The following is a 24180-nucleotide window of genomic DNA, read 5'->3' on the forward strand; positions in this document are numbered from 1 at the left end:
AAGTCTTTGAATTTTAGGTTATGGATTATTCGCTGTTTTAATACAATTTTCATTTTTTTAAATGTCTCTTCAGTAAATAACTTTAATGCATTACTGGATTGTTTACAAAATATACATTTTGAATTGTTTTCTTCCATGATTTTCACTATTGCAAATAACTTAATATTACTCACAAAGTACACGATATAAACAACAAAAACATGTGCTCTGACAGATTCGAATTAAACTATAATAGATATTATAGGTTAGGCGCAAGGGGCACATACACAGTAGAGTGACAGATTGTGAGTTAAAGAAGGAGAACCGAGATATTATAGACGTCTCACTAACTCTGAAATGCAAGCACAGCACTCTCGCACTTATATTTCTGATTAACTAATTTTTGTGTTTAAGGGATGTTTGGTCATTCTAATTTGTCTGACTGATTAAATTTAAGTTTATTATAGTTCCAATATTAACATATTTAAAAATCAGACATGTAAAAGTAAGTAAAGTTAATTTAATTTTAGTAGAGCTTTAAAGCGTCTGACAAAAGTTCTGGTCCATGACAAGTGTCTGACAGTTATTACAGTATTTTCAAAATAATATTCTACAAAATCTGTATAAAAATCAGTTATGTAAATTTAAGTTAAATAGCTCTTATTTTTAGTTACCTTTCTCACCTGGTACCTGCCCAGGTGTCACTCAGCAAGTTTCATAAATACGCAGGTATTCAAAGCACACGAGACGCTACTGAGACTCTAAGGTTTCATCTGTGTCAAAATAAGTTATGTCTGATTGCTCTGGGATCTTATTTTATTAGTTTATTTTTGATATAATAAAAATATCGTATGGGATTTTTTGTGGAGATATCATTTCGGACAGGTTCTATGCATCTTCAAACCTAGTTTCAAGTAACTAGTGCGGTAGCGCAGAAGCTAGGGTGGACCAACGGCTTTACATGTCCTCCGAAGCACGATTACGTCGTATCACATAGAACATAATAATTAGTTATACATATTTCCTAATGAGAGGAATATGTCTCAACCAACCTTGATCACTGCCTTATCTGTATTAACGTTATGTCTTTTACAACATCGAAGGCTATTTCTAAGTCAATAAAATACACAAATACACAGCAATTGATGTCGCATAGTTATTAAAATAGAACATTAATCATAATAACGGGAATAAATACATAAATTACATATAAAAAATAATTATATACAATATGACGGTCATATCTACAAAACTTTTAATCATGTGTATATTGTATGCACCCACCTTCCTCGTATATCCACACCATTACAATTAACAATTCGCTGATAAAAAATAATGCTCTTAAATAATATTTTATGTTAATTTTTGAAGTGATGTTTATAAAGGAGAACTCGAGATGATATTTCTCAATTGGTCGTAGAACCATGGCCTCTATTAAGGGATTCCTGCTGTTTCTTTTATTTATAGCTAGTTCTTATTCGGCAAAGGTCAATAGTTTGAACGGACTGTGGAAGTTCAGAGATGAAAGTGGTGGTACGTACTTTTATTTTTTAATTTCATTGTTTAATAAAACTTGTAGGAAGATTACCGTATGCACCATTTCAATATTTTTATATTGTTCGTGTGAGAGATAAACTAATCGACTTATCTATTTCGTGTTTAAAAGTGTTTTTCATCTGAAATATGTTTAACAAAATCTTTATTTTATTTAATTATTTATAAACTATAAAAAGTAAAAAATATTTTTTACATAATATCTTTTTCATGTTTCTTATTCTAAGAGTACATCCTTCTATATTACTGTTAGTACCTTTTGTTTTAATTGTTTTCTCCGTTTTCTGGGATTTCCTTTGGGTTATTTTTCCTATTAATTTACTTATATCATTTGTCTTTTTATTGTAAATCTCAGTTTTCTTTCTTCTTCTTCACGTGTCGTCTACGTTTTTTCTTTCGTAATAGCAGTTTGATTTTTGAATACATCTGCAATAAATTGATTGGAATTGCAACCAAAGACTTTCGAAGTTTTCATAATATTCTTTCATATAAATTCATATGTTAGTAGAGAATTATATTTCTCTTAGTATTCAATCTGTTTACCGTTCATTTTTATTCTAGTTACAGTTTTTCTAATGTTGAGTGTTAAGCCGGATTCTTCGCTAACTTTCAATATTTTGGATAGTATTGTAAGTCGGTGAGTGTTTTTGCGATGATCATAGTATCAAGAGAATATGGTTTCTTCCTTTAGAACTCTATTCAGTTATCTTATTAATTTATTTATTTATTTATTTTCTGCTGTATATCTTTATCTTAAAGATAAAATATATTAATTACTATTTTATCCAAATCCCTCCACCAACAATGAACAAGCATATCTTTTATAATTTTTTAAATATACCTAGCTTCCTGTTCATGTTTTGGCATGCGTGGATGGTTTAACAGTCCGAGTAAACAAACAGGGTTGAGCAATGGACTAGTAACACTGTGTATGCCTAAATCAATGACTCAGGCAAAGACAACATAGACGATGAAGAATATTGGAAAGTAATCTTTTTTTATCTGGTTTCCATAGCGTCTTACACCTTCCGGATCCAAGTTTCATTCTGTGAATGGAATGTTCATGAAGATTCCTCTCGGGCATTGCTCTTTGAACGCCTCCTAACTATGCATGGTTTGCTTCTTTTCCTTCTTGCATCTGGTATCCACTTTATTATTTATTTAGGAAGTCTTCTGTCATTCATCCTTTGTACATATCTTTAATAATAGTTGTTGAAACTTTCATATTTTGTCGTATTTGCTAGTTGGGTATTTTTCCAGCCTTGATTTTCCCGCAGATCTTCACCAGAAGTCCATTTCTAAGGACAATAAGCGGCGTTCTAGGTATCTTACAGTACGATGCTTTTAAAAATTGAATTAAGCAGGATCACAATATTGAATTTATACATGTTACAACCGTTTTGCTCTTAGTATCATTGCTTTTATTTCATTTTTCAGTCCGGCGACTATGGTTCATCGTTGTGCCTAAATATTTGTACTCCGTACAAGCATTAATTACAGTATTCTCATCTATGATTAGATTTCCTGTTAAGTGCCCAATATAGACCCCATTATTCATACTCTTTAAATAACCTTTTAGCTATAACTTCTAGGTCATCTTTGTCCTGGGCTATAACATCTTCATCATCAGCGAAAAGAAGTGTGTACAAAGTATTTTTCTCGTTCAATTGTACGCACATTCCATCTTCTCAGGGCTTTGCTTATATATATTTTAAACAGAACCGGAGAAAGACGACACCTCTGCCATAATCCTTTAAATACAAGCTTTTTCCGATAGAGTATTTCCTATTTTAATTTTTGATGTGACTTGTTTGTATAGTTGCTTTATTGTAGCAATAATCGTGTATCGTAGTATCGTGTGCTTTCGTTAGATTAACAAATAAGAGATGGATCTCTTGGTTCCTTGATACTTTTTTCAGGCAGTTGAGTTATATTAAAAATATAATTGAGACATGATCTTTCAGTACGGAATCCTGTTTGCTGTTTTATTCCATACGGTTCATACCCTTCTTCGATTGAATTTTTTAAGATTTTTCCATATAGTCGACTAAAATTACTAGTCACTGAGATGCATCGGTAGTTTTTGAAATATGTAGTTTTAATAATAATGTAATTTTCAGTAGTAATATCCCTAGGACATTGATAACAGACGAGATAATTTCATGACAATCGAAAGCTCGTTCCTTGGTAACAGCACGAAGCCGAAGGCTGAGTGCTGTTACCAAGCAACGAGCTTGAGAAATTTGTCATAAAATTATGAGGCATTCATCAATGTCCGAGGGATATTCGGCGGTTAATTTTTCGAAAAAAAAAAATCATAACTCAACATAACGAAACATTTATTTATTAAAGGTACAGTTAGTGAAAGTACAATTATTAAAATTTAAGTTAACATTAGATTCGTTGCTGTTCTTTACTATAGATCTATAATATTTATTACCACGCATAATATTTATAATCTTGTTATGGTGTTCTTGATCGAGATTCAAGTATGGTTTTATAGAATTCTGATTGCCATGACCAGTAATTTTTAGCAATTGTTGTTCTTCTACACCACTTTTTGCTAATTCGCTAACAGCAGTTGATCTATTCAAGTGATTTGTTATCTTTTTCTCCTTTACATTCCAGCCAATTGCTTCAGCAGAAGATTTAGTCCATCCATTCATTGTATTTCTTCCAACAGGTACATTATCGTACCATTTGTCAGTTTCATTTTTCCAGTGTCGATTTGGTTTTAAGAACAGTCGTGGTGAGGTAATATTGTCGCCTCGTTTTGATATCAGTTTATGAAAAAGACGTACACGGCATCTTTGTCTCTCACTATTGATAACCAACCATTTACTACTTGCACAGCTTTTAGAACCACCTTGGCACGTTTTACTGAATACCGGATTGTATTAAATGCGATTTGTTGGAGTGTCATCGTTATTTTTCTCGATTTGAAAAAAATCCACCAGACAAGCAACTGCCTCTCCTCCTCGCCACGCTAATTCTACAGCAGCAATATGCTAAAATTTACGTATAAGACCTTCAGGGGTATCTTCATCCCAAAGCAATATTATTTTGTTAATTTCAGACCAATTTAACGAAACTGAACTGGCCTTACGTTTACATGGATCTGCTTGTAGTTTCTTCCTGATTGCATCGCGGGCATCTCGGGCTGGTTTAAACACTATATTGTTAAACGGGTCAATCATAATATTATAGTCATTATAACACTTTTCTTGCAATAGTTTGCACGAAACGTTCCACATTGTCTTCACCGTTGCCTCTTTGAATTCGTCCCCGTTTTTTTTTCTCATAATGACGGCCCAATCTTTTAGTATCAACGTCAATTCTTCTAAGCTTCTATGTTCATTCAACTCATATTCTCGTCCGCAGCAAAATTCCATGAATATTCCCCAAATATATTTGTGACTGTAGGTTGTATTTCTGGGAATTTTTTCTTTGATTAGCGCATTTATACTTTGAACATTCTCATTGCCGAAACGTGACATTTTGAAATTTATTTGGATGAAGTTGTCAAACTCGATCGTGTTGTCATAGGGATTGAAAATTGCACTGAATGCAATAATCAGTCTAATGTTGACATGATTGGGTGAAATTGTTCCACATGACACAAAATGACGAAATTTGAATGGTTGTTAGAACAGTCGAAAAATTATCTAATAAATGGAAGGAAAATACCATTATTAGTTAATAATATCGAGGATACATAATTTATGTTTTAAAATAACACATAAAAAATCAGAGTTTGCTGTTAATATTGAGAGTAAACTACTTACCATGTCGGGATAGGATCATGAGGTTTTTTGCCTGTTTTTTTCCTGAATTTTACTGCCATCATTGCATATGGCTGTCCTTTTAAAGACAAATAACATGCTATGATTTTTCTGACGGGTATTCTTTAATTCAAATTCCAATAAAGTCGACCCAGGAACGCAACTCAAAAATATTGACAATATCATTTTAAAGTCACCTACTTTAAAATCTATAATATATGTCTGAATTGTGAATATGAATGAGTCACATAAAATTTAATTATTGGAAGAATTTTTTTACCGAGTAACAAAAACAAAATTTGTTTAATTTATTAATATTTTGTAATTTGAGAACGATTTCCGAAGTGGAAATTGAAACTTCAAATAAACTTATTTTAAAATAAAATTGTGGCTTATTCCCAGCTTAATAAGTCATGTTCCTATTTCGTCTTTGTTTATATCTGTCCAAATTCCGAGGCATAGTCTAGGTTTGTAGGGATTTCTGTTTTTTTCCGAGTATGAAGTACTGGCTTCTTGCCTCAACCCCCGCCAGGAGGATCGGGTGATTTTTCATAAAGGTTTTCTTTCCCTAGACAAGTTTACGGAGTTCAGTTGACAATTTTCCAGAGTTTACAATTGCTCATTTACTCTTCAGTAGGGATCGACAAGACAAGAATTCTTGTCTTGATAACAACTTCTTGTCTTGTCTTGAGAAAAATTAAGAAATTTAAAAAAATCTTGTCTTGACGTTTTCGACATCTTATATCTTATGTTGACTCAAGAAATTTCAAGAAATTTCAAGATCTTGAAATTTCTTGGTTAACCGGTCTGGTGATTTCCGGCGACCTTTTTAATACGTTGCGTGCTAACACGGCCATCTGGTGGCTCCACTGTCACTGTCTCCCGACCCGCTGAGTCCCCGATCTGCATTAGTTTCTTGACGAATGCAAACTTGATGTGCAGTTGCATGCTTTATCCCGTTTAGTTAAGTAAGTTCGCTGCAGCTAAGCTCCATCATTCTCTCCCCAAAGATCCGACTCCTGGAGTGGGTCAGGTACGTCTTTCCAACGGAAGTCTATCCTCCACTGACGAGGAGGCCCTAAGAACTCTCTTGGACGCTCACTTTTCAGAGGACAAGGTTGGTAATACTGCCCTAGCTGCGATTAGTCTCCCCCAAATTGGGGATTTTCGGATGGCGAAGGAGGTAGGATCGTATACGAAGGTGTGCTGGGCTGTAAGGGGTTTCGCCCCCTTCAAGTCACCAGGCGAGGACAGAATTATACCGGCTCCGTTATATTTGTATTCGTTATATTATTTAAAAATATGTCAATTAGGCGATTTGGAAAATCTGTTTATTTTTCATACACAAACGTCATTCCACTGTAGTTAATTTAGCTGTTCACCTGGTGAATGAGATGAAACGAAATAAAATACAATAAAAATAAAATAAAATAAAATAAAACAAAATAAAATTATTCTGAAGCTTAAACTTCAATTGTGGCTTATTCCCATTAAAATAGTGATTAAAATAAAATCAAATAAAATTTGGCCTTCCTTTTGTGTTTGTCTTTCTTCTTTAAGTTCCATCTTCTATCGAAGGTTGGAAATCATTATGGCTATGCGGACTCTGTTGACTGCCGCTCTAAAAAGTTCTGCACTACTGCATTCAAACCATTCCCTTAAGTTCTTAAGCCAGGATATTCTTCGTCTTCCCACATTTCGCTTTCCTCGGATTTTGCCTTGCATAATAAATATATGCAGATATAAAATTTCTTAACCTACATATAATAATAACACGCTGTAAGAAGTATTCACTTCTGACGGCACTCCCCAATTGCCACGCTCTTTTTTATTATTTTGTCCATTACAGTGTTTTTCGCACTCCTAAAGTCGGGTTTGGACCGAAGTATTTTGTAGCTAATCCTCTTCTGGTAAGTTCATCAGCTCTTTATTGCTATATTGCTATATATTCATGTTCCCGATGAACTGGCATCCATAACAGTTATGTATCTACAGTCTATTGAGTGAATCGTGTGTCACGTCTAATGTTTTTATTTCATTACTTTGTGTAATATTCAGTCTTTTTTCCTTTGTCTGATTGTAGATTTCTATTTGTTGATCTTTAACAGTTTCTTTTGATGACTAATGACATCATATTATTTTAAATTATTAGCCACCTTGAGTAACTAATCTAATTTCAATCTTATTCCAAACGAATATCGTTTTGTCTACGAATAAAAAAATAGTTGGTTTGGTATACAAGAATAATCTTTTGTCCAATACCGTATCAAAATTAAAAATCAAAATAATTTATATGCAACGGAAATAAGAAACTTGAATTAAGATTGTTTAAAATTCAGACGTTGATCTTCATTAAAAAAACATCCCTGTGTCATTTTACCATTCATGTAGTAAATTCTGTTATTTTCTAACGATCACCTAGAATAGAAAATATTGTGCTAATATTGCTTTCAAGCTGATAATTACTTAACAAGTGACAAAGTTAAACTTTGGTAATTTTATGACTCTACATTGTCCACAGTTGCTTACGAAATTTGTCAATATTGGGAAACCTCTACTTCTTATATCTACTTTTGATTCCAACTCTTCCATTAGCCAACAAACTCTATCGCCAAATTAATTTTTATTACCAGTTTTTTTTTTTCTTTTTTAATCGTATTCACTGACCGTTATTATTGTTCGAATATCTAAATTAATTTCTCAAATTTTTTAAAGAGTTTTGGATTATTCTTATACCTGTAGTGTTATTTTTAATGCCCTTAATCTTAGTAAATGTTAGTAAAGATATATCTTTACTCAATACATGTATACTTATGTTACTTATGTATATACTTAAAAGAGATTCCTACAAAACTATATTTTATTTTTAATTTTTAGCTAACTTCCCTTTTCTGATGATGGAGCAAGTAATGCAGATTCAGAACTTCTTTTTTCTTATTGTCTTTCTGAATTTTCTGAAGCGAAATAACTCTTATTTTATTACTAAAGTTTGTAGATTTAATTTAAAAGTTTTTTTTTTTAGAATATGCCGATCTTACTGGTACTGTTCCTGGTGGTATTTATAGTGATTTGATGAGCAACAAAATTATTGATGATATATTTTATGGAGATAATGATGTTAAGACTAAATGGGTTCCTAGAAGTAACTGGACCTACTACACAAATTTTGATGGTATGTCGAATTTTTATATTACAATATTGTATTTTTTCATTATATTGAAGGTCATGTGGAAGTTCCGGGCACAAGAACTCGCGCAGGATATCCTACCATTAACTATGGATTGCGCCTTTTGTTAGTATTTTGTTCATTTTTTTGGTGAACGAAGCCGTTTTTTTTTGGTTTTTGTGATTTTTTTAAACAAATTTTAATGCAAAGAGACTGAGAAGCCTTTTATATCCAAGGCATATAATGCCTATAAGTTTCGGTGTATTCCGCATATATTTGTCTCTTTTTCAAAATTTTCGTTTATTAAGCACCGGGATACTAAAGAAAAATACTGAAAATTAACTATGACTGCAGTATTTCTATTTTATTTCATTTTCCAGTTACAGAAGATCTTCTGAACAATGATAATGTTAACCTGGTTTTCGAAGGTCTCGATACGTTTGCCAGCGTGGTTGTAAACGATGTCATTGTGGGATCCAGCAGAAATATGTTTGTGAGATACATTTTTGATGTGAAGAAAGCTTTAAAAGTAAGTTATCTACTGATTTTTATTTTAATACATATTTTTATTTTAATACATAATGAAGCCCCATACTGGGGCTTGGTTATTATACGACTAATATTAAGTTCAATTAATTAAAAAATTCTTTTGGATATTTACGTCTTCATTAACAATACTGTCCATTGATTTAAAAGATACCAGATAAACTGGGAACAACTGTTGAATATGGAAGTTAATTTCGTTAACATCAACATTTTTCGCCGCTAAAATTGTTCGCTAACTCAGCCAATTATGATTCAAGTAATTATTCAGGATATCCGGAAAGACCCTTACAATTAAGTCATGTTTGGTCTCAACAAAATTGCAGACATTTTTTTGATTGTGCGAAACATGAATTAATCTCATCCGCATATGTAAAAAGAGGAATAACCGGTAATGTCTGTCTGCAAACTAACAATTATTCACTACTAACACATGCAAAATAAAATTGCGCGAAACAATAAATCAAAGGTTTAATGTTTATATTTTTGAAAAATTGTATAATAATTTGAAATATAAAATCATAAAACACTGGCTCTCGATTTTCAGTAAATAATGACATTGATTTAGAATCATTACTTTGACTTTCAGATGTAAATATTGAATAATATTGAATTTTATTCTTTACTTTAAGGAAATATTAAGTGAAATGATATCTCAGATTTCCGCATTGCTTAGAACAACTGTAAGTTGCCTACATTTGGCGCAACTCAACGACATCTCTCTTTTAGAGATAGTAGACTTACTTTGTTCATACATATGATAAAAATATAATATGGAAAATTTTATGAATTTAGTATACCTACTCAATTAGATTTTAACATTTTTTAGCATTCTCAGTAGATTTTAAAATTTAAGTTTATTTAGAAATGTTTCATTATCTGTATAATTATTAAAATGTATTGAATTAATGTACAAACTTGAAAATTTTTAACTTTATTGTAGAGAAAATGTTGAAAAATAGTTTTTTTATTAAAAATAAACAATGTTTTATTGTTTTAAACTTACTTTTTGAACATTTTAAAATTATTTTTAATTCATATTAAACATATTTCGTTTATATTAATTTTCAATGTCAAAAATAAAAATATTTTACTCTCGAGTAAAAATCACATTTTTTAAAACACTTCATAGACAACTAATAAAAGTTGATATCTGATGGTATATGGTATAGATCAGTATATATAACTGGTTGAATGGGAAAATAAAACTGTTTTTACTATTTTCCTTACAATTTCATCATATTTTTTCGAGTTTAAGCGAAACGAAAAAAGTAAATGAAGTTGTTAAACGTCACTTTATGTTTAAACGAACTACCACTGTAACAGTAGATCGTATAAAACATTTTGTATAAGAGTATAAAGTAACTGTTTGTATGGGAAAATAAAACCGGTGCTTCAACTATTTTCATTGTAATTTCATCATATTTTCTGACATATTAGATCTTTCTAGAACTTTAAATAAATATTTCAAAACCAAAATTAGCCAAATCAATTTATTAGTTCTCGATTTATTATAAAAAAAGTTATAAAAATATAAATTGTCGTCTGTTAAACATCATTTTATGATATTTTATAACTACATGGATCAAATGAAGTAAAACTGTAGAGGTGAAGTCGTAAAAGCATTTTGAATTTACAATTAAAAAAAACAAGGGTCATTCATTGAGATAAAAAAATATTCTAAGTTGGACCAATAAATACACTTTCACAAAATTTTATTGCAATCGGTTCAGTGCTTTTTGAATATTAGCTTGGACAAAAATCGTGACACGAAATTTTTACATATAAAGATGAGCCAACAAAAAAATAGTTTTTAATCGAACCACAGTCTATTTTGTAGTTTTTATACTTCTCTCTGAAAAATGAATAACAGCAAAAAAATATGAGCATATATGAACATTTTAAATAAAATAAACAAATCAACAAAGGGATGTAACATAATAGGTGGCTCATAAAGTTTTGGGGCGAGACAGTTAAAAAATATATGAACTCCTACAAAAAATATGTAGGGAGAAGACTATACCTGAGTTTATCGCAATTTAAATAAACAATGATAGACATGTAGAATATTATAATATAGTTATATAGAACTTCATAGATTGTTATATCAGGTATACATATTTTTGTACAACAATGTATATCGTTATAATAAAAATAATAAAAGTGTTTATATTTATATTTTATCGACAGTTAGGAGAAAACAAAATCGAAGTAAACTTCCTCTCTCCTGTTGAAGTTGCAGCTAACCTAGCTGCTGAACAAGCGAAAACCTATGTCGTACCTCCAACCTGTCCACCCAATGAGTACAGAGGAGAATGTAACGTTAATATGATCAGAAAAATGCAAGCTTCTTATTCTTGGGATTGGGGTCCAGCTTTCGCATCTGTAGGAATATGGTAAGAGATATATTTTTCTACATATTCGGTTTAATTAAAAGACATTTTCTTTTTTGTTTTAATCAAACTAAGGATATATACACGCACTGTTTGGTCTCCCATATTACTATATTCTTTGGCTTCATAGGACTATTGCTTCTTATAACATTTTATTTTTTATACAAGAGCTTCGTGATTTGGCCATCTCTTCTTGGTCATCAATATCTTTACTATTGCTGTAGGGAATACGAGCAGTCAACTGATAAAATACTACCATTGTTTAACTATGATGTTTTTTTTTCCATGTTTAAGATTTATCCTGGGCCATTGTATCCAGGAACAATCTGTCTTATATTAAGATTATAATAATTTAAGGACCTTCAAAAATTCCTTCTTTAAGTTTAGCTTCAGAAAGAGCAGGAAATTTGTCACATAGATGTTTAAAGCAGTTACCTTTTTTATTTAAAGCTTTGACAAACTGCTTAATCAATCCTAACTTTATGTGAAGGGGAGGCAAAAGAACTATTTTTTTGTCCTCGTACAAGTCCTTCTCTGAATGGCTATTCTTTCTTAACGTCATTTAAATTTTGCGTTCGACTGTCCCACTCGCACAAAAAACATAGATACTTTGTGAATCCAAACTGCTGACCCAAAAGCATGGACATTATTTTAAGATCATCAAAGAGTTGATCAACATCAACAATATTTGCTATACTTTTTTTTATTTAGCGATAGCTTAAGATTCTCATACGTTTCTCTGAGATTCACGGAGTAAGCAACAGACACCGAGGCATAAGTATTACCATTGTGCAACAAGACACCCTTCAGTTTCTTAGAAGAATCAATAAATAACCACTCCCAGGTTTATGACTACTTTAGGATTATTATTGCAATATTGCAATACTTAGAATCAATAATGAGAAAAATATTTTGCGAACTCTTTTTCACGATGACTATACCATGAAAATTGATTTCAAAGCTATTGATCATATTTGATCGCTAATATTAGCATTATTAGCATCCATGCTCCAGGATTATGATAATTACAAGTTCTAAGAGGCACTAGAATGAGAGTACGATGAGTGCTCAAAAAATGACATCAAAATCATAGCAGGAGACTTTAATGCCAAAGTCGGAAGAGAGAATATATTTTCGCCCACCATCGGAAAAGAGAGCCTACACGACTCTAATGATAACGGTCTCAGAATCATAGACTTTGTGATGTCTAAGAACATGGTAATAACTGAAACACGATTTCCCCATAAAGATATACATAAGGGAACTTGGAAATCTCCTGATAATGAAACGATTAACCAAATAGATCATATAATCATCGATGCAAGACACTGCTCTAAGTTATTAGATGTTAGGTTTTTAAGAGAAGCAAACATAGATAGTAATCACTATTTTGTTAAGGTACGATTTAAAGAGAGAATCGTAAGAAGAGACGTAAGAAGAGGGAATACCAACAGAACACTCACAATGAGATACAAAGTTTATTCGATAAACATAAAACGAGGAAATAATACAAATCCTTAAATATTAGCCGTCGAGAATTTAAACCACGATTAAAAATTTGTAAAGACACTAACGGTGAAATTCTACATGATAAAAACTTAGTTCTTAACAGATGGGCACAACATTTCAGCGAACATCTAAATATAAACGATATTGAAGGAGGTTACAACATAGACAATGAACAAAATCTACAACGTCAACTACAAGACCCAACAAGAGAAGAAGTGTCAAATGCCATCCTAAAACTCAAAGACAATAAAGTCCCAGGACTCGACGAAATCTGTTGGAAATGTATAAAAAATGTGTTGATCAACTTTTTGCAGCAATCCATAAACTAATAATATTTCAATCAACGCCAATAGTACTTATATGAGAGAATGAATTGGTGCAAGAAGTGTTGCTAAATAATATGTCCGTTGCATAAAAAGGGTGATCAACTGCAGTGTAAGAACTATAGAGGCATTAGGTATTCTGTTAGCATCTGCATATAAAATCTTCGGCAATGTATTGTTTAAAAGACTTAAACATTTTACAAAGGATATTGTTGGTATAATATCAAGGCTAATTTACTGCTGGAAAGTCAACTACACATCAAATTCAAGTACAGGCAGATTCTAGAAAAGTCACTAGAATAAAACATAGATACACACCATCTCTTCGTCGACTTAAAAGCAGCCTATGCCAGTGTGAAAAGAACTGCTTTATATAATGCAATGATAGACCTTGGGATCCCACCTAAGTTAGTTAAGTTGACCCAACTAACAATGCAAAACGTAAGCTCATGTGATAGAATTGAAGGAAAAAACTCTACGTTCTTTAACATTAATAATGCTCTAACACAGGGGGACGCGCTAGCGTGTCTCCTCTTTAATAATGTCTTGGAACAGGCAATCAGACAATTAAATTAATTAAATATTAGAATGAATGGAACTATTTTTATTAGATCGACGCAAATTCTCGCATTCGCTGACGATATAGTTATAGTGGACAAAAGTATGAGAGATATGGTGCAGTGTTTTACAAGGTTTGCGGAAGCGGCAAGTGAATTAGGACTTGTGGTAAACGAGGAAAATACCAAATATATGTTGGTTTCTAAAAACCCCTGAAATATCCAACAGAGAATTTAAATTAACAACCATACCTTTGGGCAAGTCAAAGAATTCACATATATTGGATAGCTAGTAAACGCAACAAACACGACAAGCGACGAAATAAAAAGACGCATAGCAATAGCAAACAGAACTGATGATGATTTATTTTTCGAATTGAAGTTCTTGACATCGTAGGGGCAAAAGTAATAGTCGTCTCCATGGTTTTTTGGTTTTCTCCATATCATTGCAATGCCGAATGGTAAAGAGTTACGTGTACTTTTGTCCATTTTCTCAGTAGTTGGACACACTGAAAGCACACTTTGTGTGGAGCCCAAAATTTGTCCTGATAACCAAGCTTTACACCGAATTAAGCATGATAAGCTTTTTTAATAAATTATGTTTTTTTAATGCTTTGCTATAGTTAAATCACCACATACGTAACAAAATATATCAGAACTGTTTTTACACCTTCTTAATAATATTATGACGCACTAAACACTCAGAAACCACAACAACTCGATGCTACAAAGAACTGACTCAATAAACTATTTCGTAAACAACTGCTGATGCCGTTAAGTTAACATGTCAACGTAACATGTCTGACCAGATTCAAACCGGCAACTCACTGAACTTTTACTCAGTAAGTCTAACGCACTAGCTATAAATGGAACAAGTGAATCAAAATTTGACAACTTGGATAACTAACCAGAAAAACAAAGCAAGGAATATATCAGAATGGCGGTAAATCATAGAACAAGCCAAGAACCACAAGAGATTGTCAAGCTAACAATGATAATGAAGAAGTTTAACGCTCTGCCCACTGCCTTACTCTTTTCTAATATTGGTCACAATATTGGTGTATTGTTCAATACTGCTATTGACTTTTTATCCTGAGTATATTTTTCTGCAATTGATTTATTAAATGTTTTTCAAGAGAGTCGTACTTGTTCCAGATGGACTTCAAACAGGTTTGGGTAAAGAGATTATATCTCTATATCTCTCAGAGCTCTATATCAATAATTTATTTATGGCTAAATCATGTGAGGTCTTGAGATGTGAGCAAATATATTATAACGTTTATGCCAGTTTTATCGAGAGCCCAAGAAACCATTATAAACAGAAATACTGCAAATAATTATTTTTACTTAAAGTTATTTGCAGTGGTGCTTTCTAGTTCAGAAATCCTATTGATCTATCTACTCGAATTTCTTCCTGTTCCTTTGTCTTTAATTGTTGGTATTCCCTCTCCAATTTTTTTGTTATTCTTTTTTCGTAGAATCTAATTATTATAAGTGCTAAGTGATAAAAATGGCGCGATTGCTATCGCATTTTTTATTACTTTTTTTATCAACTGTCGATACGATATATGAGATTTACCATTCTTGACGAGTACCTTCAACAACTCAGGCATTCACTAAATAATGTTGTGACAAGTATATCTAAATATAATTTGGCGTTAAATAATTTTTCGGAACTTATTGTTTCTATTTCAGGAAGGACGTATACCTTGAATCCTTTGCAGAGAGTGTAATCAGATATGTAGCCGTTGACATAGAAGATGACGATCAGAACTGGAAACTTAAAGTTGACACTTACCTAGGAGACAATGCAAAACACCATGTGCAAGGAAAACTTACATTACAACAAAAAACCAATGACCAGACTCTTGAACAAAGTGTGGATATTGATATTGTGCCTAATGACCAAAACGAACTACTTCATAGCACTCTCATATCTGTCTCCAAAGTAAGTATTGTTATGTTTTGTGTTATTTGGATATTATTGTTTTACTTGTCTTTCGATTTGATTGTCAAATTATGACATGATGGTGTATCATATATTCTTGGAATGTCTTAAATAAAATAAGAAAAAAAGTTACAAAAAAATGGAGAGAGTTATATCTCATATATATATATATATATATATATATATATATATATATATATATATATATATATATATATATATATATATATATATATATATATATATATATAACTATATATATATATATACATATATATATATATATATATATATATATATATATATATATATATATAATGGAGAGAAGATCCTGTAGAACATGTTACAACAACAATTGAAAGACGAAACATCCCCTAGACGCAAACAATGGATAATACAAGAAATAAGGGTACTGGACAATAGAACTAAGGAAAAGAAACAAACATGAAATTACTAAAGGGAAATTAAAAAAGCATTAAAACGTATTAAAAATGATACAGCCATGAGACCGGTATAAATACCCACATAATTCTTAAAACAACTATCAGAGAACGACATTGATATACTAGTAGAATTATTCAATATAATCTACGATACTGGGGAAATTCCGAAATAATGGCTAATATCTATGTTCATTCCAATACCTAAAAATCCCAACGCAATAAAATGTATCTGTAAATGTATAAAACGATTAGCTTGAAACATATTATAAAAGTCTTCTTGCGAGTGATACACTAACGTGTCTACAAAAAATTAGACGATTGAATAACAGGAAACCAACTGCGATTTAGAAAAGGCTTTGGCACTAGAGAGGTGTTATTTACTTTAGAAAAACTTATAGAATGGTGTCGAGTATTCATATGCCTAGTTCAGCAAAAGAAAGCCTTCAACAAAATAATATACACAAGGCTTGCAAACATATTACGGAACACAGAAATAGATGATCGGGATGTAAGAATCAACACCAATTTATACCAATATGAGAAAACCATAATATGAGTAGACATAAAAAATCTATTGACAGATATACTTATAAGACATGGAGTATGGCAATGATGTGTACTGTTCCCTTTAATTTTTAATATATGCTCAGAAGAGATGTTTAAAGAGGCACTAGAAAACGCAAATGAAGGTATATAAATTAACGAAACACAAGTGAATCTCAGAGGTATGGAATGGCCTTGAACACAAAAAAAAACAAAAACATGATTGCCAGTAAGAGCAATATTCAAGGCGAAAGAATCTATGTTAAAAGAGAAAGCTTAAGAGAAACTATACAGATACAATTACCTGGGATGTGAGCTAAATGAACAATGAGACCGTAGCCTCGTAGTAAAACGACACATTGCGATAACCAGAAGCTCTTTTAATTAGATAATAGCGGTATTTGCAATAAAAACTGGGAGTAGAAATTATATCTAGAGTATTGAGATGCTACGTAAGAATGTACAAAATATCATGGACACAACACGTAACAAACACGGAAACAATAAGAAGGATAAAACAAGAAAAAGAAATAACTCAACACTATGAACGAAAGAAAAGTGCGACTTTGATCACATACTAAGCAATGAAAAATATTAGTTTAGCCATATTTTTTGATTTCTTATATATTGGCGATTGGATATACAAGGACAGGTGGAAGGAAAAAGAGAAACGGGGAGACATCGCACCTCCTGGCTGAAAAATGTAAGGCAAAAATTTAAGCAACAATATAACTCTTTACAACTGCTGCAGATAAAATAAAATGGACCGTGATGATCGCCAATATCCTTAAAGGATGAGTCAAATTAAGAGCAAGAAGAATGCTTACTTTAAATTCCAAATAAAAATTTTAAATTATTATTGATTTAATAAATTTATTTTATTTTTACATTTCAGGATGCTGTCATTCCTTGGTGGCCAAATGGATATGGAGGACAACAACTGTATGATTTGACAGTCACCTTTGATAGTAAAAGTGGTGATGAATCTAACAGCAAAGTCACTCGAATTGGGTTCAGGAAAATCGAACTTATTCAAGATAAACTTGGTAAGTATTTAAAGGGAAATGAGTAAAATTATATCTTTAGAGTTTCTAGAGTAAGAAATAATTTTAACAGCTCATCGTATAAAGTTGCAGGTTTTTTATCTGCAACTTTATGCGATGAGCCGGCAAAAACGGTATTTTAATAAAGTATACAAAAGGAGATAGAAGGGACCTAGAAAATTATAGACCGATTAGCCTGTCGAACCATATTTACAAGTTCTTCACTAGGTTAGTGACATCAAGATTGGAGAACAAATTAGATTTCTACCAACCGAGAGTGCAGGGATGATTCCGTTCAAATTATGGTACCAATGATCACATCCACACAGTAAAGACACTCATTGAAAAATCTATAGAATACAACAAATCTCTTGTCCTCACTTTCATAGATTTTCATAAAGCGTTCGACATGATTGAAATAGACAGCCTTATAGAAGCAATGAATGACAGCAGGATTGACCGTAGGTATAGTGAATTTATTTACAATATTTACAAAAATGCTCAGATATTAACCTCGCGAAAACAGAGTCCTATCTACAAGTTAAGAAGACATAGAAGATCTACAGATTGATGACAACGTAACAATCAAAGGAAAGGATAAATTGAAATACTTGGGGTTTATAATTACGAAAAAGGCAATAACAGAGGAAGAAATTACACAAAAATTAGGACAAACAAGAACAATAATCCGACAACTTAACTCAGTATGGTGGGATAGACACCTAAATATGAAGACAAAAACACAGATTTATAAAACATTAGTGCGAAGTATTATGACATATGGGGCTGAAAATTGGATCATAAACAAGAAAAACAGCAGTAAGATAGTAGCAACAGAGATGGAATGCCTGCGAAGATGCTGCAGAGTAACAAGAATGGATAGGAGAAGTAATGACGAAATAAAGCAAAGAGCATCAATAGAAACAGACATACTAACATATATAGAACAACAAAGACTAAAGTGGTATGAACATGTAGGAAAAACTAGCAACAGCAGATGGATAAAGAGAATAACCGAATGGAGCCCCATAGGAAGGAGGAAAAGAGTTAAATGAATTTAACTCATGATAAGATGTTAAATGAATTGGACTTTGCATGTTTGAAGGTAGGCCTCAGAATTAACTTGATCAAAACTAACTTTATGACAAATATGGTCCCCAATAACCATTTAACTATTCAAGGCAAAGTGGTAGAATTGGTGGAGAAATATACGTATTTGGTCGTGAAATAAGAATCAACAGGGATAACTAAACATGCGAAATCCAAAGACCAATTTCTTTATCGTGGCCAGCTTTTGAAAAACTGCGAGACACACTTAGGGCCAACATACAAATTAGCCTCAAAAGAAAAGTATTTGACCAATGCGTACTACCGGTCATGAGCTATGGGGCGGAAACTGTGACTCCAACCAAGACTACGGCTTCGAAATTGAGAGTGGCACAGAGACGAATGGAACGGTCTATGCTGGGAATGACGTTGCGGGGCCGAATAAGAAACGAAGATCTGCGAAGAAGGACGAGTATTGCTGATGTTGTGGAACGCATAGCGGAACTGAAATGGAACTGGGCAGGTCATGTAGCGAGAATGCACGACTCACGATGGACGAGCAAAATTACAAATTGGAGGCCAAGAGTAGACAAACGTTGTAGAAGAAGACCACCTACACGTTGGGCTGACGAAATCAGGCGTATCACCAAAAATTGGCAACAAAGAGCACAAATCCACAAGGAAACTAAGTTCCTGTAGCTGGCTGTATACTATGTATCACAAAAATTTATTAAAATCCTTTATAAAAGGTGTATAATTAAAAAACCCAATCGGGCTATATCAAAACAAAAAAACGTTTTCGGAATCCATATTCCATCATTAGGGTATAGGTGTGTTTTGAGCCACTAAATATTTGGGTAAAAACCCGTTAAAACTTATTGGTTTAAATTTATTTTACATTATTAGATCTTATACATAATATATCTTAACATATAAGATCTAATAATGTAAAATAAATTTAAACCAATAATTTTAACGGGTTTTTACTCAGATATTTAGTTTCTCAAAACATCTACACCTAGACACTGATAATGGAATATGGATTCCGAAAATGTTTTGTTGTTTTGATATAGCCCAATAGGGTTTTTTAATTATATACCTTTTATAAAGGATTTTAATATTTTTTTTTTGAAGAGCACAAAATCGTAAAGAATTAAGGAGTTTAAGGAAGGCTTATGTCCAGCAGTGGACGTAATAAGTTTTACTTAAAATTTTTATTGTTCTTAAATGATGTTCTTCTTTATTAATGTAACTCTGTTTTTTATAGTATTTATACATATTATATAAGAATATAAGTATACATTGCTTTGCAGATTATGGTACTACTTTTTACTTTAAAGTAAACGGAATGCCCATTTTTATGAAGGGATCTAACGAAATACCTCTAAACATCCTTCCAGAACGGGGACAATCAAAAAGTTTAATAAACAAACTGCTCAGTACAGCCAGAAATTCGCACATGAACATGTTGCGCGTGTGGGGCGGTGGCGTATACGAATCAGACTATTTCTACGATTTAGCCGATGAATATGGTATTCTGATTTGGCAGGATTTTATGTTCGCTTGTGCCATGTATCCAACGTCCGACAGTTATTTAGAGTAAGACCATTTTAATATTTTCATCATGTTTAATGTTTAAAGCAGTCTATAATATTAGATTCGTCTTCAATGTGTCTTCACCTCAACGGAAATTGGCTAATACTGGTTTTCTATTTTATTTTCTACATAAACCTATGTACGTATCTACTTTACAGAACTTTATTCATATCATTGTGTGATTATAAATTACTCTAAACTATTGAACCTCTACTAACCAATAGAATACAATGCATTGCTATTTTTGGTCATTGTCTTCAATTCTACAATAGTTTTACCTTTATTTCTTCCTATTCGATCTGGTCTGTCCATTTCCTTCAGGGTCATTTCCTTCACTTTTTCTTCTACTTTCCAATTCTAATATTTGCCTTCTAATTCTTTCTGGTTTCATTCTAATATGTCCGAAAAAGAACATTTGCTTCCGTTTAATGTACTCAGTAATAAGCTTCTGCTTTGTCATTTCTGATATCTTCATTTCTTATCCTGTCCCATTTTTTCCCAGGCATTTTTCTCAAATGTTTCATTTCGATTGCGTTGATTTTTTATTCATGTTTTTCCTGAATTGGCCAGATTTTGCTTGCGTATGTTATTATTTATCCAAGATAAAGAAGCAAAATTAAAGAAAAAGTGTAAGTTTATTAAAGAGTTTCATTAAAGATATTAAGGTTGGGCAAATAAACCCACCAGGAAAAGGGTTTAAAAGGTAAGAGGTGCAAGATGCACTACGATAGACAAAAACTGGTAAGGTATTAGAGTATTAGAACCAGACGAATTGCATTTCAAATTACTAAAATTATTTCTAGAATAACAATTTCTGAATGTTATGTTAAAACTGTTTATTTAACTTACCAAGTGTCAAAATTCACGAATTTCATGGACAGAGTCCAACACAGAAGTACCAAACCAACTAAACAAACAGAAATCATGCACACTGACAAAAAAAGGAAAATTAGAATGCTTTGGACATAAATACAGCGTAACATAAAATACCAAGTGCTTAGCTTATTACGTAGGGTAATATTGATGGTAAAAGTGGTCCGGGTTGCTAAAGAACTTCTTGGCTGAGAAACTTAGGGCAGTGGTAAGTAACCAGCACATTAGGATTTGTTAGAAAGGCGGCTGTTTACAAAATCAAAATAGGGCTGATGCTTGCCAACTTTCAATAGACCTTAAGAAGCAGAAGGTTCTCACTTCGTGGAAGGCCATTATATATATATATATATATATATATATATATATATATATATTGTTATGATGTGTTTTTTGTTTGAATGATGAGCAATGAGTATTTTTAATAATATAATATATAGGGTTTTTATCGCGGTTCTCAAAGAATTAGCTTGTAAGTACTTTTTTAAATTATCTTTATTATAACTATTATGAAACACACATATATATCTAACCTAGCCAATGTAAATTTAAAATAAACTATCTTTAAATTGATGTTCTTATAAAACTAATTAAATTCTATAGACAATGTTAAATTTAAACAAACTATCTTCAAAATTGAAATTGTTATAACACTAACTAAATTATATTAACAAAATTTTGTACCTTTCTTTCACTGAATGCCTAAATGAACTGTTTTCCACTATATATATTCTAATCACCACTGAATGTCTTCGTACTTCGGTTATCCTTGTTTTTGTGAAATTTCTTTTTCCAATTATCAGCTTCTACCAATTTAAGATATATTTTTCTTCACCAGCATTTATATACCACCAAGCAAACCAGCAAACAGCATTTATATTTATTCTTCTTTTTAATATACCAATATCCAATTATTATAAGTTGATTTATACTAATCTCCAACCATTAGATAATTTAATTTCTTCCAATATACCTTTTTTAATTATATTAAACAATTGGACTATTTGTACTTGATTCACTGACTCCAACTAACTTTCATATTTCTTACTAAACTTTTCTGACTGACTTCTTGAAAATTCTGAACAATTTACTACACTAACTAAATGTGTCTACTAACTTTCATAATGAACTGGCCTGACTTCTGACTAAAAACTTCCATCTTGAATCCAAATCACGGGTATTTATATCTTTTTGGATATTCTAGAACCATCTGGTAAGAGATCATGTTCCAATTTGTTCTATTTCTTCGATATGGATGTTCTCGAAAAAATATCTGTTCCATCCACCGACATAATCATTATTCCAGAATATTCGACCGTAAACAATGGTCACACTCTGCACTCTGGAGAATTCGTTAATGTTCCATTGATAATTTTGTTGACATTTAGGCTTTTCAGATCAGAATAAACATTTAAATCATTAAATATATATAAATTAAACATTTTAAACTAACATTATTATTATAACCCCACTTATATTCGTATTATGATTAATTTCTATCTGTCAATTTACTGTATAGTTGGTTGCCTATGCACATGGCTCACTTAAATATATTTACAACATTAAAATACAACTTTTTACACTTATTATATGCTAATTTATTAAAAATGCCCTCACATAAATATATTTTTATTAAATTCTCTAGTATATAACTTATTTAAAATAATCAAATACTTTTTTATATCTAATATTATGTAGTATATAACTTATAAATTATTTTCTATAAACCCCAATTGTCACAATACCCCAAAATAATATTTAAAATAAATAATTTACTTATTATTTTTTTAAATATTAATTTTCTCATACCTTATTAAATTTAATAAATCAAAATTTTTTTTTTTTATTTAAAATGTGTTAAATACATCCCTGTTCGCTGTCTATGTCAAAGCAGAGAACAACGGATCACAGTTCGGCTATTCTATGGTCAAACTGTCATGTCAAATGGAACAATGGATGCTATATCAGAGAATAAAATATAACCTTAATTAAAAATATAATGGATATTGTGTTCTGTTTATTTATAGACAAAATCTAGGAATTATTTCCATTCAAAATAACTTTCATCAATATAAATTGGTAAGTTTTTCCACTTTATTATATTAGAAAGACATTTTTATAGCAATTATAGTATCAATTTTGTGTCTAACCCCAAATTATGATTTTTAGGGTACAAATTAATTTCCATATATACAAAATTCAACAAGTATGATGTCAAATTGATTCAAAATAATGAAATCTACCATCTATTTAACAAATCAAGTCTATTTAATAAAATGGATATATCAGTAAGCTGTTAGTATTAAGTTTATAACCTAGATATATCACTACTTTTTGAAAAAATGTACATTTTTCTTGATTTATTTTAAGTCCAACTTTATCTAATCTGTTTATTATAATTTTTAGGTGTTTCTCATGATCTTCAGCCGTTTTAGAAACAATTAATATATCATCAATGTAGTGAATTACAAAATGTTCATATTGATCCACAATATCATGAAGACATCTACATAGAGCACTGCAAGATGATTGAAGTCCAAATGGTACTACTTTGAATTGATATACTACTCCATCTATCTGAAATCCTGTATACTGTCTACTTTTTCTTTCTAGAGGTATTAACCAAAAGCTATGCTGTAAATCAATTTTAGTGAAAAATGACATTCCTGTAATTCTTCCTAGTATTCCATCTATACTCACTGGTGCTTCAAATTGCTTTTCAGTGATCTTGTTAATATTCCTTGCATCCAAACATAACCTGATTTCACCTGATCTTTTACGCACTACTACTATAGGGTTGATAAAACGTGTATCTGCCTTCTCAATGATTCCATCTTCTAACATATTATTAATTGTTTTGTTTACTTCTTCTCTGTATTTATAT

The 24180-nt window shown here is 31.4% G+C and overlaps 1 protein-coding gene and 1 long non-coding RNA gene across 2 annotated transcripts in view; both read left to right on the forward strand.

The window, feature by feature from the left end:
* The first annotated feature begins 1352 nt into the window (after window positions 1-1352).
* The window catches only part of LOC140452747 (beta-mannosidase-like), a 49839-nt gene continuing 27011 nt past the window's right edge, over window positions 1353-24180 (forward strand). Inside the window, exons 1-7 of the mRNA XM_072547075.1 lie at window positions 1353-1512; window positions 8338-8487; window positions 8862-9010; window positions 11215-11420; window positions 15502-15754; window positions 17636-17786; window positions 20144-20429. Of these exons, the coding sequence (XP_072403176.1) occupies window positions 1404-1512; window positions 8338-8487; window positions 8862-9010; window positions 11215-11420; window positions 15502-15754; window positions 17636-17786; window positions 20144-20429 (1304 nt within the window). The 5' untranslated portion in view covers window positions 1353-1403. The remainder of the gene's footprint in view (window positions 1513-8337; window positions 8488-8861; window positions 9011-11214; window positions 11421-15501; window positions 15755-17635; window positions 17787-20143; window positions 20430-24180) is intronic.
* Window positions 23174-23878, forward strand: LOC140439928 (uncharacterized). The gene is made up of 3 exons (XR_011950757.1): window positions 23174-23375; window positions 23466-23591; window positions 23703-23878. It is a non-coding gene; the product is annotated as an uncharacterized lncRNA (long non-coding RNA).

The sequence above is a fragment of the Diabrotica undecimpunctata genome, chromosome 1 (assembly GCF_040954645.1).
Source record: "Diabrotica undecimpunctata isolate CICGRU chromosome 1, icDiaUnde3, whole genome shotgun sequence".
NCBI classification, from domain to species: domain Eukaryota; kingdom Metazoa; phylum Arthropoda; class Insecta; order Coleoptera; family Chrysomelidae; genus Diabrotica; species Diabrotica undecimpunctata.